This window comes from Lactuca virosa, chromosome 6 (assembly GCF_052849685.1).
Source record: "Lactuca virosa cultivar CGN04683 chromosome 6, Lactuca_virosa_CGN04683_v6, whole genome shotgun sequence".
NCBI lineage: Eukaryota > Viridiplantae > Streptophyta > Magnoliopsida > Asterales > Asteraceae > Lactuca > Lactuca virosa.
In genome coordinates this window covers 14,724,606-14,742,391 of record NC_136431.1, presented here as the reverse complement: position 1 = coordinate 14,742,391, position 17,786 = coordinate 14,724,606, and the positions used below count along the sequence as shown (strand labels likewise).

At 35.3% G+C, this 17,786-nt stretch overlaps 1 protein-coding gene across 1 annotated transcript; it reads right to left on the bottom strand.

Moving 5' to 3' along the window:
• Positions 1-14,617: 14,617 nt before the first annotated feature.
• LOC145118784 (GAR2-like protein) lies at positions 14,618-17,419 on the bottom strand. The gene is made up of 3 exons (XM_079054454.1): positions 16,441-17,419; positions 15,429-15,588; positions 14,618-15,355 (listed from the first exon to the last, which is right to left on the bottom strand). The coding sequence occupies exons 1-3, from the start codon at positions 17,185-17,187 to the stop codon at positions 14,811-14,813; spliced, it is 1,452 nt and encodes a 483-aa protein (XP_078910580.1). The 5' UTR covers positions 17,188-17,419; the 3' UTR covers positions 14,618-14,810.
• Positions 17,420-17,786: the final 367 nt, after the last annotated feature.

Genomic DNA, 17,786 nt, shown 5'->3' with positions numbered 1-17,786 from the left:
CCCAAAAGAAGCGCTGAAGAGAGAAAGAATTGGGCCGTTGATTTTCATGTGAAACATATTGGGCCTATTGGATTGGGCTTGGTATCACTAACATACCATACTGGGTCTTCATTCTTCTATATCATCTTAAATCTTATGACCTAATTTTTTAAAATGTCATAAAATAACCACTTAAACTCACTAAAAAACCCAATCGAGTGTTCAAAATTATTTGTCTCGTGTCACCTCATGAAATTTATTACTTTACACCATTTCCTTGAGTTTAAGATTGAGGAAAGGAAAGTAAAATGAAGAAAAATGAATGAAATAAAAAGAAAAACAAGCTTTTTATTTTCTTTTCTTCCCGATTATTTCATTTTTTTGGACGATAGATTTTAAGGAGAAAACTTTTTTTACTTTTCTTTCATTTACTTAAAAAAAAAACTCAAGATCATAATTTTCCTCTTCTTTCCATCCTTAAAAGGACTCGAGAACATGGTTTTAGATATTATGACATTTTTTCAAAGTAATGCTAGCACACCTAGTAAACATGCATTGTCCATATGAAAAATGTCGTAAGTTCTATCCCTACAAGACCCTTGTTTTATGTTAAACAAGCAAAAATATTTTTTTGTAAAAAAACAAAAAACTTTGGTAGGGATTTGAACATAGAACCTAACTATCTATCTTGGCTAAAAGTAACTTTGTTTATGTTTGTAAGAAATATACATCTTAGACCGCAAGATCAGAAAAAAAAATATTCACAATTTTTTTGAAAACCCATTGAACTGTGGATCCTTCTTCTAAAACAATAATTAAGTTCTTTTAATAAAGAAAATAAATAGTCAACATCAACTCTGACAGGTTTTCTAGGTTATAAAATACTAGATCTAATAAGCGGAAATCATAAAACAATTTATGGGTACATGTAACCTAGAGATCTATGATATTTTCTCATTATAGCAACATACTATGAAATACAATCTAGTCTACCTTTTGCGGAAATAAAAGGGATTAGAAAGCATACATTTTTGCTATAATCGAATATAGCAAACCTTGGATCTTTAATTCTTTCTTGGAAAGCAAGCACCAATAATGTGGATGTCTCAAATGGCTCACATCCAATACCCTAGAACATTAGGGACGAAAATAGGAGAGAGGAAAAAGAGAAGCAAAGTCGAATTCCTACCTTGTGAATGTTAGGGTTCGAAAATGACTTGCTAAGTGTCCTTGTTTATAGTTGATGGATCTCAATGATAAAGCCTAATTTGAATAATTAAATATTAAGATTTAATCTATTCAAAGCAGTTATCCTTATTAGTTACGAGGAGGCTTCCATAACCCTTCCTTAGCCTTATGAAAATCGTCCAACATAAGGAAGGTTCTAGAATTATCTTCTTTTCAATAAATAAACAATTACAATTCAACCCTTACACCTTTATTTAATTTTAATTAATACAAAATTAATTTCTAATTAATTATAAATTAAATCTAAACAATTTCTAATTAATTTATTAATCATATAATAAATTACACCCAAATAAAATATTAAGGCTAAGACCCAACACAATATTCTACAATTGCGAAAAGGGATGTCGTAATCCAATTGTAAAATATTTGAAGGTAGGTAAATGACGATTTACTAATTTCCACTATGAAAAACGAAATAGATTATTAAGTTTTAATTGGATTGAAATTCCTAGATCCTTTGAGATTCATTGAACTTTTCAACGGCATGTTTAAATCTCGATTGCGCCCTTCAAGTTTGTGACTGGGATGCCGAGGATCACAAACAAGGTGCGAATAACCATGCAAATTAGCTTGGTATACTCAATGTTACAAATCACATAATCAATGTGCCGGTTAACCACACACGCTCCATTGATCTATGATTAACATCAAGCTACTCTTTGCCACACATTGTCAGTCCCAGATTAGTGTGTCGGTTAACCACACACGCTCTACTAATGACTTAACAAGGTGCAAAGTGTAATTTCATGAATTAGCACCATTTTCACATTTTCCTAAAGTAACTAAGATTGGGAATTTAATAAAAATTTAGTTACTTTATATTTATCATTATACTTTTAACGAGATTTAATGTCTTATCCTACTCGTTCGGCTAACGACCCTCCACCAGTCAAGGAAGCGGTGGGTAAGAGTGGACACCCATTAAACCACCATTTTATAGGCAATAACCTTATCCCCCCCCCCTTATAGACCGGCTTCGTGAGTGAGGCATACTAACGGTAAGACTGACTTGTCTTATATATATATATATATATATATATATATATATATATATATATATATATATATATAGGGAAATGATCAAATGAGAACACCAAAAAGGTTGAGAACGCGAGAACAATTGTGAAGCAATCATTCTATAAGGGCATAAAAAGAATTTTACACTATAATTAATTATGGATAATTAATTAATTCCTAAAATCATGGGATTTAATCTGATTAATCGATTTTTTTACCCAAATATTAGGAACTTGTATAATCTATTTTTAATTAACAAAATCAATAAAATGATTTTAAAATACGTTTTTACCATAATTTAAAAAAAAACGTTTATTTTTACCAACAACATCAAAAATACTGACGCGTTAATCATTTTATCCGAATATTTGTAATCATACATGAATAAAATATATTTGTAATCATATATGAACCCGGTAATAATCTTGAATGAATAGATGGATTAAGTTATATTCATAAATGAATAAAACACAAATGAATGAACACAGGTAAATATGGATTGCTTTTGAATAGAAAACATTGAATACACATTTAATCACTAATGAATACACTTCAGTCAGTAATGAATATACATCTAATCTTATGAATACATTTGAATACACATTTAATCACTAATGAATACACTTCAATCTGTAATTAATATACATCTAATCTTATGAATACATTTGAATACACATGTTCTTGCTCTTTTGTTGGACCTGCATGAAATATGGAAAACAAAGACATAGCCAAACTCTGTTCATCACCATCACCATTTGTTTCATAGAAGCATGAGATATGTGGTAGACTTCTCTTCATTCGGTTCTTCAAGAATATTACTCAAAACAAAAGCCTAATCATCTGGGCCTTTTTCTAGAATTCGATTTTTGGAGACAAACAAAAAAAAATCAGAAATAGTTACAACACAATTATTGTTCTATAGAGGTTAAATCAAAATAAAATCGAATCGGAACATCGGGAATCAGTGAAAAAGGTGCGAAGGAGGAATCCATTCCAAGCAAGTGGATTGTATGTGCAATCGGTTTAGGTTTTGAGTAGTCAGAGACAAATATACCTTCGTGTGATCTAATGGCATCGTCTAGTGACCTGAGATCTCTATGGATTTCGATCGCAAAACCCATGATTGTCGTGGGTTGTCACGGTAGTTGAGGCGCCAATCACGCACCTCCCTTCATGATTGCAATTACCAATCGTGATTTTTGCAGTCATTCTTCAAGCCCTGAATCGGGATTGCAAGTCCTGGGCTTACGAGAAATCGAGGCGGTCTCTTGGCCTTCGATGGAATTGGCGATGGTGGAAGTCAAAGGGGCAGAGAGTGTGAAGGCTCACCAGCGACGGCAGCAATAGGGCGATAGGAAGGGAAGAAAGGCTCGCATCGCAGGTGTGCTGTCCGATATTCAAGATGTTGTGTCCAATTGCAATCGTCTCCGGGGTTCGAAGAGGTTGAAGAGACAGAGGGAAGAGGGGAAGGAAGGGCATCGATTCTCCGGCGACCCTTGTGGCTTAATCGTTGTCATCAACAGCGCACAAATGGGGGAAGGAGCAAACAACAAAAAATCGACATTTGGGGTGAAATCAGGAAGCATCATCGTTTGATGTGGATGGTTCATCTGTCGAGCAAGGGAAAAGGAAAACGGAAGTAGTTGGGATCGGCTGTGTGATTCGGATGTGTGATGAAGGTGTCGATTGTATGTTGTATGAAATTAGGTCAACGGAATAGAGAGGCAGAGAGTAATTATAGGAGTTTACAAAATTAGGGTAATGTTTATTTACCTGAATACTCTTTATAATTTTCTTTAATTTGAAATTTAAATTTTGAATGTATTAATAATTAGAAAAATAATAATTAATTATAGCCACACATCTTAAAAATTAGATGGTCCAGATCTGTTCTCGCGTTCTCAATCTTTTAGGTGTTCTCATTCGATCCTACTCCTATATATATATATATATATATATATATATATATATATATATATATATATATATATATATATATATATATATATATATATAGGGAAAAGTTCAATAGAGAACCATAATTATTGGTTCTTCAAAGAACCAAATATGTCAATTTCTAGAGCTTATTCTTTATCGAAAAAAAATCTAAAAATATCTAAATTCATATATTAACATTGTGAATGTGAAAAATATTTTTCGGATTCACCGTGTGAATCCGGATTCACATTGTGAATTTTTAAAGATTCACATTGTGAATTTGACGTAAAAAAAAATTTGAATTTGATATCATTGGAAAAAGGATAAAAAGTTATGAATTTCTGTATTTTTAGTTTTTTTTTTTTTGATAAAAAATAAGTTCTAAAAGTTGAAAAAAAGATTGGTTCCTTGGTTCCTTGGTTAATTATGGTTCTCTATTGAACCTCACCCTATATATATATATATATATATATATATATATATATATATATATATATATATTATTAAACTTATAATATTATAAAGTATAAGGGTTGAATTTTAACTTTTAAAACTCTAGGGTTTGGAATTAAAGTTACATTAGTGAGAATTTACAAATTTCAAAACTTGAGGGAAAGTTTTGAAACTTGTCAAAACTCTTGGTATTCATAACTAATGAGTTTAATGCAATTTTAAAGATGAGACATTTCATTTTCCATAACTTGATATGGAGGTCATTAAAATTCATTTAGATCATCATTTTAACTAACAAAAATTATCAAGTAATTTATCTATGATCTAGTTAAACTCATAGGTCAAGATAATTCACATCAACAATTTAAGAAATTAGCCTAATCATATAAACTAATACACAATTTGAAATCTTGACAATTATCTTATAATTGGATGAGCATGATCATTACCATATCAAGAAAATAGATTATATGTTTCAAAAACAGCTTGTGGTAATGATCCTAATCCAATTCTGGCCAAAAACACGAAATTCTGCACCCAGAGCCATCAACTCGGCGAGTGCATGAACTGGACTCGTCGAGTTGGTCATTTACTTAGTGGACTCAGCGAGTTCATCAGTCAGAAGCCAGAAAATTGATTTTTTTCAACTTTGAAGCAATAAGAATCAAGTATAACAGAAAACAATCCTACGCTCTGATACCACTGTTGGGTTTTGAGCACTATAACACTCCTCTGGTGCACATGCAACCCTAAATTCTTTGGATCTATGTTTTCTCTAATTATACATGCATTTTCAATTTTTCCAAATCATTCTCCCTAACTAGCATACAATTGAACAATTGAACAATACAACTAGTTAGATAACTTACCTCTTAGTATGACTTGTAGTTCTTGGCCTTCAAAAGCTTGAGCACCTCAAGTGTGATGCCTCTAATGGTTCACAAACACCAAATGCAAGATGAGGCTTGAGAGAATAAGTTACTTAGCACAAAAATCAACTTCACTCTCATAGAATGAATGGGGTGGCCGATTTTGGGACTAGGGGTATGCTTTTATAGTGTTACTAAGCTAGGGTTACATTCATGTAAACCCTAATGCTCCATGACCTTTAACATTCTTATGCTCCATGGGTTAACCTCCATGGATTATCTCATTGGTTTAGCCCATCTAAACAATCATGGATCATTGGCCCACACTATAAGAATCATTGATCAATCCCCATATATTTAATTAGTCTCTTTTGATCACAAAATTAATTCCAAATTAATTCTTGATCAATACTAATTAAATAATATGATTTCTCAATTAATATATTATACTTATAATATATTAATAAATCACAAATAACCTTATTCTCAAAAGTCCATCCTATCAAATTGCACTGATGAAGGCAACCCAAAAGGACCATGCTACAATCGGGTCAAGTACAACCCAGTTACAGTTATGGGCTTAGACACCAAATCCAACACCCTCAACATACAAGATGCGAACCCCACCTTTTCCGCCTCGGGGCAAAAGCTCGTGCACTGGGAGTTCTCCATGTCTGCCACCCAGCATTGACTAGTGATGGGATCCCTGACCCCAAAGAACTCGGGCACTCCACACGCCTTAAACTCCCTGAACGAGGGAGCTCAGGCCCCAATCTAGCCTGCAACAATCTCGGCTCGGAAAAACCTAAGCCGCTCCTCCATGATCTCCATGATGCCCTCCTTGACGGTACTCAAAATCACCGGGGTGGCGTCAAGGATGCCACGAGTAACCTCGGCTGCGATAAGATCACGTAGCCTCTCATCAATGGGCTCTGCACCAGAGCCTGAACCTAATCATGATCCTGAACCTGAACCTCGTGTGATCATCACCATCCTCAACTGAAAATATCATAGTTAACAAAGATAAGGAATTCGAAAGAGACTCCTCCTCACCGGACTGCTAAGAACTATCAGGTATGTCATTGATTCGGGTACAGGTCCCATGCTTTTAGTAGTACGGGCCCAATACTACATTCCACACCTACCTGTACCTTCCCCAAGGTCATACCTGATACCCCTAAATCATCCAATCACAAATCATGACTCATAAACACAACACTAACTCAGATCCTAGACTGCTCTAGGATTCTCAACCCTCACCAAACCAGGAACTCATATTTATCATAACAGGTTTCCCTATGCATGCAAGTTATACGCAAAGAGAATAACATAGACTGTCAAACAAAGCTTCTACCCTAAACCACAACCAAACAAGGAACATAAATAAGGCAGATTCCCTCATTCTAGGGCTATGCAATCCTAAGCATGTACAACTTTGAAAGCATACACTTAGCAAATAATCCATGTAACATAAATTTCCATATATACTATAACATGGCTAAAACATTGGGAACACATTACTTGAGCTCAGCCGATTACGCGCATTGCATTCTCCCCTTTTTCTTACAAAATTGTTTCCAGGAAATTTAACTTTGTTTTTGAAAAGTAATTTGTTACCATTTCCTCAATTGAGTTCTGACACACTCAGAAGTGTGCCCGAATCCCTCAAACCAAGTCTCTGATACCAACTTGTAACAACCTAAATTTTACAGAAAATTTTTTAACTTTTAATTTCATAAATTTCAACCACAAGGTGTCCAAAAATCCCATTACATAACCATATTATTTTAAAGTTCAGAGTACGAAAACTAAATATGAAAACACTGGAGAATGCACGCCGCGTCATCAAGCCGGGCCCTTGCCCTTATCCATAGAAGTACCTAAAACATTCAATAAAACTGTAAGCACAAGCTTAGTGAGTTTCCTAAAACACACGAGCCATATAATCACATAATACCATGCGCACATATATACATATAAGTTTGCCACAGACTCCCTCTGTGGTCTTCATTTCGAATGCCATGGGCTACCGTCATGGTCTTATATCCCCGGGCCATGGGCTCCTCCCATGGTCTTCACATAAATCCACATATAGATCAAATAACAACATTTACACACTTCATTACTAATCATCTCATATCAATTAATGGGCCGGACTTGGTGCCTTCGACCCATGAGTGTGGTGAGAAGACTCACCTCAATCTGCTGTATACGAAAGCTGCTCACCTAACAGTCTGAACCCACACGCTGACCAATGATACAATTAACCCTAAATTAGGATTATACACAACTTAATTAAAGAGTCTAATCATCTAAGCCTAATTCCTTCCCTAGTGACCCAAAAGTCTTCCCTTTGCTAATGGGCCTAAGATCCAAGATAAAAGCCATTAATGGACCACATGGCCCAATAAAGCCCAACCAAACAACTATGGCCCAAACCAAAATATCAGCCCAAAACTCTAAATGGGACCAGGCCCAAAACTAACTAAGGCCCAATAAGCTTACAAGCCCACACAAAGCCCAAATCCAACTAGAGTGCATACGCCCTGCGTACCACTCTAGTACGCTCAGTGTACCAGACCCTAAAGTTGTACGCACTATGTACACACTATTACGCACGGAGTACAAGCATGACATGCATCGTCGACCATTAAGTGCTTAATACTTGGGATTTCAACGTCAATATTTAGATCTGAGTCCATTAAGATGACTTATGGCATAAAGTTGGCAACTTTATGCCCTTGCATGTCATGAGTGACCCAATACTTCATTCTTTCCATTAAGACCACATTTAAGACCTCTAACTTAAGCATGGAGTCAAAACAACCTTCAAAATGGCACATTTATGCATTAAACATGCTCAAGGGCTTAAATCTAACAATCCTATTCTCTGGAGTTGCTCAACTCACAAGAGAAGGTCCAAAAGCCAAAAAGGGACTCCATAACAAAACCCTAGCTCAAACAATCAAAAGAGATGACAAGGTCATGAATTTATACCTCCAGAAGTTCCTCAAGATGAACTAGATGCATGATCTAGAAGCTCAATGAAACCCAAGGCTTGATTACCACCTTCTCCTTCTTGAATGCTCTCTAAAATGGCCACCAACACACTTTCTAAGCTCAAGAATCACACTCACAGGGAAATTTGAGGTTAAGGGACAAAATGAGGCTATGGAGGCTGATTAGGGTTTGGTCCAAAGGACTTAAGGACGTTTATATAGGTCTCAAGCCCAAAAATTAGGGTTTTGGTCTTCAGCCACGTACGCCCCGCGTTCCTCTTGGTACGCCCAACGTACGTGACGAGCCTCCGTGATCAATCATCCTTAGTATGCTAAGCGTACTCCTTAAGTACGCCCAACGTACGAAGGGACTAATTTGCCATAAACTTTCGTACTAAGGGTAAGAAATGTAAATACCTTAATCCTCACCGTTACATTACCATTTTGGTCAACTATTCACTCAAAATCAAATCTTTCTAATTTCGAGTTCTTACAACTCCCTTGTTGTTTCATAAAAAAATGCATATTTATTATTTTTATTATTATTATTACTTTCTAATTTTTTAAATCATAAAGCTATTTTTAAATTTTATCGGATTTATAAAGATTATTTCTATTGATCAATGTTTGTGATTATATGGATGTATAAAAAATATGCAAGTATATTTACTAAAAGCGATTAATAAAGTATAAACTAATATGTAGCATCCTTAACTTGGACCAAAAACTTTTGCATGTTTTTAATTAATTAAAAGATAAATTAATTATCAATAAATAAATAAAATAATAAAAAAATACAAATAAAGGAAGATATAAATAAATGATAGTTATATTATTATTTGATTAAACATTTTAGTGAGGAATAATAATTTGGAATTAAAAGAGAAAACAAATCATAAATGATTAAATTTGACAATTTAGTTAAACTTGTGGGCTGGAATTTAATTGATTGGGATTATTTTGATAAAATAATTATAACTTCTTTACTTAAACCTCATATTATAAATGACCACCAAATAACATAGCTTTAAAACCTCATGTGACAATTTAAACCATTCTTGACTTTAATATGGTATTTTGACCACTAAATAACATAGGTGTTAAAAAGTTTCTAAGTTTTATGTTAGGAGTGTACTTTAGAATGTTAAAGTAAAACCATTTCATCATTTGAATGGTTAAATTACGTCTCTATTGGTAAAATTGGATGATTTGAAACCTTAACTTGATGAATAGTTGTATCATAACTTGAATGACTTGTACATTAGCTTCTTGATATGTTGATAAAATTAAATCCATAAATTCCAAGTCATATATTTATTAATTGAGCTAATAGGTCAATTCATGTGTCGATTACAAGGATAATATTGAGTTTTGTGAATGAAATTGGTGATTCCAATGGTAACACATCATTTTAAATGGAATGAAATGGTTTTAAACCAAATTAATCTTCAAAAACCTCTTTAGAAAACAAGCAAATGAAATGAAATGCTTTGAATAAAGATTTATTGTAAGTTTTGAAAAAACTTAAAAAGGTTTTAAATGAATATATACACTCTTTGTACGATTGGAAACCTTGTAACTCTTTAAATGTACTTAGAATCATATAATTCATATTTTGAATTAAGATTATGATGTGTATGCGATGTCAGAACTATATTAAGACAAATTAATGTTGATCATTTTTCGTTAAGAAGATAAGCTAGAAATTTTATGGAAGTTATTGATGGCTTAAGGCTTGATGTGGTTAATTGATGTTTTCATGTGTTTCTCCTTGGAATCCATGAGTCATTAAGACATTTGAGCATTAATACATGAATGAAATAAGGGTTATATGAGTATGATTAGAAGTGTTTAAGACTTTTTATACTATATAACATAAATTGGAAATTACTTAAGATTAAATAAAGTGAGGTTTTATAGCTTAAAAATAAAAATTGCATGTACTAGAGTCCCAAAATGCTAATCAAGAGTTATAGGACTCTAAACTCCTTAACTTCCCTAGTTAATAAAGGCGTCCTATATGAGCACAAAGTCCCAAGACGCTATATGGAACACTAATTAGAGTCTTAGGACGCTATGTGGGACGTTGAAGGAATATAAGTTTGTTTTCTTTCTTAGTACTTCTTAAATGGCAGGAAAATATTGTAATAAGATATTGAGGACTATAAGATATGCTTTGGGATGATTTTAAGTGTTGATAAACGATATTTATGCTATTATAGGTGATTATTAAGGGGGAAATGACATAAATGCCCTCAAATTTTCAAGTTTTTGTCAGTTTTACCCTTGGTGTTTTTTTATGTCAATTAAAGCCTAACATTTGAATAAGTTTTGTCATAATTAACTTTTATCAAGTTTCCAATTGGCTTGCCGGTCACCATTGCCAACGTGTATGTTACGTCACCTTAACTCCCCCAATACCCCCCCGTTATCCTCTAAATTGACAAGCAACAACAAAAGTCGCAGCACCCATGTAATCGAGCGTCTGCACATAGTTGATCAACAAGAAAATTAGAAAGATGGGGATGAATTGTTTCTTTGGATTGATCGTCGGCCCCTAGTACTTCTCCAGATCGAGCGTTGCACATAGTATATGTGTATGTTTTTGTTTTTCTTTCGATCGTTCCAAAATCACAGACTAACGCCGCCATCTGTTTCTTCTTCGACGCCCCTTTCTTCACCGACCTTGATAAACTTGGCTAGGGCTATTAATCGGATCTGTAATAACACACAAACCGTCACAAACAATTCTTTCGGTTTTCTTTATTTATTGTGTATTTCTATGTCTTTGTGTGTTTTTCTTGTTGAAATCAGACATGGGAGGAAATACACACACATGGGAGATACAGAGAGAAAGGGATTGTGATGTTGGGTTATGAAGAAGGAGGTTGTAAGATTTGCCATTTATGTCCCATTAATGCAGACAGAGGTCTCACCGGAGAAGACACATCCCCCTGTCTCCGATTGCACACATCTCATGTAACACCGTAAATTTTCAAACAATTTTTCATTAAAAATCACATGAATCTCGTAATGCATTTCACAAAAATCTCATTTAAGTTTACAATTCAAACTCCATAATTGGTTTAGTAAAAACCCAGGATCTTCAAAAACCTAATTCCTTCTCTTGTGTGTACAATCAAGCCGGTGCCTTCCCGCGATTCCTGAGAACAACCTGAAACACATAACACATAACACGGTAAGCACGAAGCTTAGTGAGTTCCCCAAAATACCACATAAAGCACATATTAGCCACTCGAGGCTATAACTCTATGGACTCTCTGGTCCTAACTCTGTGGACCCTCTGGCCCTAACTCTTTAGACCTTCCGGTCCTAACTCTGTAGCTCTGGAACACATACACAACATAAATCACATAGAAATAATGCAGTGCATCACATCAGATAAATAGCATACAAGATACTCTGTCACATAACTCTAATTACCACTCTAGGTAAAGTATAGTGAGAAGACTCACCTGACAAGCAGCAAGTAAATACCCTCGCACCCGAAACTCGAACTAGCCTCCGCCTAGCACAAAAGATGAATATCTCTAATCAATACTCTTTACACGACCCTAATAAATGAGGGCTATTCTTCTCTCTCTAACTCTTGAATTGGGTAAAAGACCATTTTACCCCTCCATGGTCTCCATTACTCATGTTGACCAAACCCCAGAGTCAACAGAAGTCAAACTCGAGTCAACAGTCCATGTCTGACCCGACTCGTCGAGTGCACTCATACAACTCGTCGAGTCCACTCACATCCTCAGAAGTCTCGTGAAGGTCCAGCTCAGCTCGTCGAGTTGACCCCCAACTCGTCGAGCTATCGCATGCTCAAGCTCATCGGGACAAACCCTCACTGACTCGTCGAGTCAACTCATGGACTCGACGAGTCCCCTCGGTCTGATTCCTCATTCAGACGTCCAAAGTCAGATCTCTCATTCCAAACCCTAGATCTAGCCCTTTAAGACACCAGAGACACATAAAGTCTCGACCTTTACGTTCATGCATGGCATAAATGCCTCAAAATGCCAAAACAAGCCCTTCTTAAGGTGTTAAGCACAACAACCCTCATTTGGATGAATAAAGTTGGGACCTTTGGACTCTAGGGACCTCACAAGGTCCAGATCTGAGGACTAGGCTTCTAGCTAATCCATTTTACTCAAAGTCCCAAACCAAAGGTGGTAAAAGCCCTAGAACTCCAAACACATGAGATCTAACCAAAATAATGAGAAAGGTGCAGACTTTTACCTTCCTCGGAAGCTCTGGACGATCTATCACTGGATCCAACTTTCCCCCTCTTGATCCTTGCTTGATCTCCTTATCTTCTTCTCAAATGATGCACTAAAAATCCCAAGATACCTTCTCTCTCACTTTCTAGCTCAAATGACCTTTAGGGTTTGCTTCCAAGGAAAGGGTGGCCGCAAATGAGGCTATAAGTGCCTTTAAATAGGTCCCAAACCCCGGAAATTAGGGTTTCTCTAATCAGCGCCTACTCGGCGAGTCCCTCCTCTGACTCGTCGAGTCCACTCATTAAGTCCACGGGAAAAACCCGGCTCGACTCGGCGAGTTGGACCCTCAACTCGTCGAGTCTCTTCTTTAATCACAAGATCAAACTACACGATAATATCCCTGAACATCCGGATGTTACATCTCACCCATGGAAACAAAATTACTCTTGATGTAGGATGTACCAGGTACCACCTCCTTCTTCATCTAAAATTACCCTTGATGATTACCGGGTCTGCATACCGATTTTTCCAGTTATTCATCTAAAATCAATTTTGACAAAGCGAGTTCATCTAGTTCTTCATCTTATTTCTTCAATTTTGAATATACTAGTTATTGAACTTCAATTTATTTAACACATCTGCAGATATAGATAGATACCCACAAAATACACACTGAAGATGTATAAAATGTAAGCCGATTCAACGCCTAGATTCAACTGAAGGGGAGAGGGCTGTGATTTTAAAAGGGTTTGAAATGGGCTGCGTTTGATTGTGAAGGTTGAGAGAAAAAAAGATGTTTGGCGTGATGTTTTCCTAAAAGATGATGAAGGTTTATAAAGGAAGGAGATGTGGGTCTAGTACTCTAGTGTAATGAAGTCACGTAGCATTCAGGTGGCCATGGTAACCGGATATTATGAGGCAAACCTGTTAAAAGTTTTAAATGAAAAAGTCAGTGCAAAATACGAGGTTTAAATTGACATAAAAATCACCAAGGGTAAAACCGACAAAAACTTGTAAACTTGAGGGTTTTTATGACATTTTCCCTTATTAAGTGCCTTACAACTAGTATAAGTGAAATGAAATGTTTCCAAGCACTAATATGAGTAACTATTGAATACATGTTTGTATTAAGACTAATGATGATTTTTATTAAATAGAGTATGATAATGATGGTTTTTATGAAATGAAAATGACAATGACTATTATAAAATGAAGTGTGGATATGATGTCTATAAAACTTGTTCGCTACATGGAATATTATATATATATATATATATATATATATATATATATATATATATATATATATATATCTTTGTGTGCATTCACAAAAATAATATATTTTAAAGAGTATATGTTTATGACTAAATGACTATGATAATTTACAAATTATTTCCTTCATGAAATTATGCATTCATGTTAGGATGGGTATGACCTAAGTTGTCCAACCACAAAATCCATGGTAAATGACAACAAGGATAACGAATGACCAAAAGTGCCAAATAACTAGGTGTTGATACTTTAGTCAATGTCACACTTGCATGTAAGACTAGCTACCTTATATGTGGATTTTATGAATGGTCATTTGATCCTAGTTGTGACTTATGAGCTCCACTTTGTGTATTGTTTGGCACAAATGACTTCCTTACATGTAATGTTTAGCATATGTCATATGTCCCTATGGATGTTATGTAGTGACTCTAAGGCATGAGGAATAGCCTTATGTTTGTGACAGATGACTAGTCAGTACGTGAAAACTGGTTCGGAAACCTTTATTAGGGAAATTCCATTTCTAAAGAAAACCTTACAAGTTGTATCATGTCTTATAAGTTGTACAATAATGAAACATTATCACTCATCATAACATGCCAAAATCACATGCAACTAAAAAAAGCTAGCATTATCTCAATAACTTATTGATATTACAAAGTATATTTTTAAATTGAACCTATTTTTTCTTATCCCCATACGATAAAAAGATCAAAACTAGTTTAGTACTCTAACTTGGTATCAAAGACATTAGCCTCTACAAGTTGTAGCATGGCCATTTTAGCATCTGAGAATGCAACTTTCTACTTGAAAGTTTCAATCTTGCATGCCATACACTTATACAAATGAAAATCTAACAATATATCATCGACTAATGAATTAAATATTTCATACTCCAACTCCATACCTACATTTTCTTTCTCCACTTCATTGTCATACTTTGACCAATTTACCCCTTTCTCGATTTCTCTTATGCATGTTTCTTTACTCTTCTTAGATTCCCAGTCAAAAACAATCTCTTGTACTTGTCCATCCATCCAATCTTTTGTCTTCTTCAATATTTCATAATTAGAGACACTTTGCTCAATCATTTTCTCTTTAAAGAACTCTAACAATAGGCATTCCATAATTTCATATTTGAATAAATCAAGGGAAGAAATCGTTGATTTCATTAGTTGAAGTAATGCCAATGCTTTCTTTTCTTGGTGGTTCTCTTCTTGATCTACCTCATAAAGGGTTTTTGTTGACGACTCAATATCGAATTGAGTAATGCGGTCCTCTAATTTAATAGGCTCAAGTTGAAGAACACCCTCAAATCTTCGAGTCTTGTACATTATCTTTTTTGTTCCTGTAAAATAACAAGATATTGTCTTTATATGTTATGTTTCCAAGAAAACAAGATCAAAAAGAGCAAGGACAACCTTCAACATCAATGTGTGTATGTTGGAACATAGAAGAAACCTCTTCTTCATCATCAACATCATTATCGTTGTTGCTTGGAAAATCCATCACAGAAACAGGACTAAATTGTTCATCTTGTTGGTTTTGCCACTTCTTGTATTGATTGTCATCGCCAACAAACTGAAATCGGACATAATAAAATTATAATATATTTGCATATACCTAAGCAATTAGAACTAGTTCCAAGATTACTTAAGGACTCTCTCTCTCTCTCTCTCTCTCTCTCTCTCTCTCTCTCTCTCTCTCTCTCTCTCTCTCTCTCTCTCTTTTCTAAAGTTATTTCTCTTAATTGTAAATTATTTTTCGTTACACACGAATGTTAATTGTGAAGTCAACGCTTCGTGGTCGACATAGAACGTTAAAAGAAACGTGTACGAATTTATAAAAATGCCCTCCATCTAATTCAATGACCATACCAAACCCATTATCGGTGCTCACTGGGGTAGGGGTCCAAAAGAGGACGAGGGTCTCATGGTAATTAAGTAATCATTTATTACTATATTCAACCCAATCCTCTACAACTGCATGTATCACGAGCTTAAAGCCTTAAACTGCTACATCAATTTTCAACGGCGAGGATTCCGCCACGAGATTCCACGTAAGCGCAATCTACGGCCATGAGACAGTAATCGAAGACTACGTAACACACGTGAGTTCATAAATAAAAATTTAATAAATTCTTCACATCCTCATTTCTCGCTGTAAAAATTTAATGCCTCTATCTTCCTCATGTTAATAAATTACAATAATTCAAAATTTGAATTTTTCATCTCGATTTTCAAATCCTTTTTTAACAATATTTTTATTTTAACGAAAATATAAACAGTGAAAAAAAACTTTTTTCATTATGATAATGTTCAAATTTAGGTGGGAATTTAAAGAATTTTGAGTAAAGTACGAGAGCAATCAAAGGTGGGGGACAAATATCTTGACAATGTTATTGTGGGTGCGAAGCATTGAATTATGTCTTACCTTTGCATCATCGGAAGTAGGAGACCAGTTGGTGGCGGTGTCGGCGGTTGCGCCAACTATTTTACCATTTGTCGAATTCTTGATCTCCGGTGAAGCGTCTATGACTTTTTTCTGAGCTAAGTTAACCTCCGAAGAGTTACCGGTGGTGGTAGTAAAGTCGCTGTCGGACCAACTGTTACTGTAGTTGCTCGTTGAGCTGTTCAGCTCCGCCGTGGTGATGGCGGTTGAGAATTGCGACGGAGACGGAGGCTGAGTAGGAGTTTCCTTCTCTTTGATGAAATCGCCGAACGATTTCAACCGTTTGATCTCCTTGTTAGGATGATCGGTTTTCTTCCAGAGCCCATGTTTCAGGAGCTTCCGAGAGAAACTCCTCGGGAGAAAGTTAGCCATCGTGGGATTCCCGGCGCCGGAAAACTGGAAATGTTTGAATGCCTTGATCATTGCAGCAGAAGCTCTTTGTAACACCGACAATTGTTTCTGTTTCGGTTTTGATTTTGATTTCCATTTTGTTTTGATTTCCGGGATCGACCGTCGCTGCTGCTCTAGAGGCAGCTTACCGTTGTTGTTAAGATCCATTTCCACAAGGAATCGAACGGTGGTGCAACATTGACGGCGAGGATACGACCGGAAGCCGTTTGATGAACACGAGCTCATATCATCGAGTAAATAATCCCTGAGTAAGAGAGATTTTGGCAGTGCCTTCTTGATCATCCTTGAATCATGAGAAAACGATGCTCTGGAAGACATTGAAATGGTGAAATAGAATTAGACTGAGTTTGAATTAGGGTTTCTAATATAGAGAATCAAAGTGGGGAGAGTGAGAGTGAAATATGAAGGAGAGAGAAAGAGAGGGGTAGCTTCTGATTGAAGATCTCAAGGTGAGAGAGAAAATGTAAGTGAAGCAGTAGAAACAATGACAATGGAGGGAGAGGTTAATGGAGACTGGTTGGATGCTTCGTATCTTCAAAACAGGGGGGATGGCTTCTTAATTGAATCTTAAGTTATGATTATTTTAATATTTAGGTTTTATAATTTTTTGTCAAACTATTAGCAAAATATGTTTAAAAAACCAACAAAGATAACATAAAACCATTTGCAAACCATATTAAATAAAATAGTTTTTGCAGATATATTAAAGAGTAAATTACGAAAAATAGTCTATGTGGTTCGGTCTAATTTTTGAAAAATTGATTGGTTACACGGTTATAGTTTCAATAAACTATACCAACAACATCGTCCATGATCTACTATTAAATCAATGTAAAATGATCAATTTTTTTTTTGACAGGGAACTTCCCTAACGAGGGTTTCCGGCGCACCGACTAATCCCCCGCTGCAAACATGAG

What these genes read in the sequence shown, in the direction of transcription:
- LOC145118784 (XM_079054454.1), bottom strand. Translation starts at nt 17,187, where the DNA reads ATGTCTTCCAGAGCATCGTTTTCTCATGATTCAAGGATGATCAAGAAG. An exon ending in CTACTTCCGATGATGCAAAG is followed by an intron (nt 15,589 to 16,440) that starts GTAAGACATAAT and finishes GTCCGATTTCAG; the next exon opens with TTTGTTGGCGATGACAATCA. An exon ending in TACACACATTGATGTTGAAG is followed by an intron (nt 15,356 to 15,428) that starts GTTGTCCTTGCT and finishes GTTATTTTACAG; the next exon opens with GAACAAAAAAGATAATGTAC.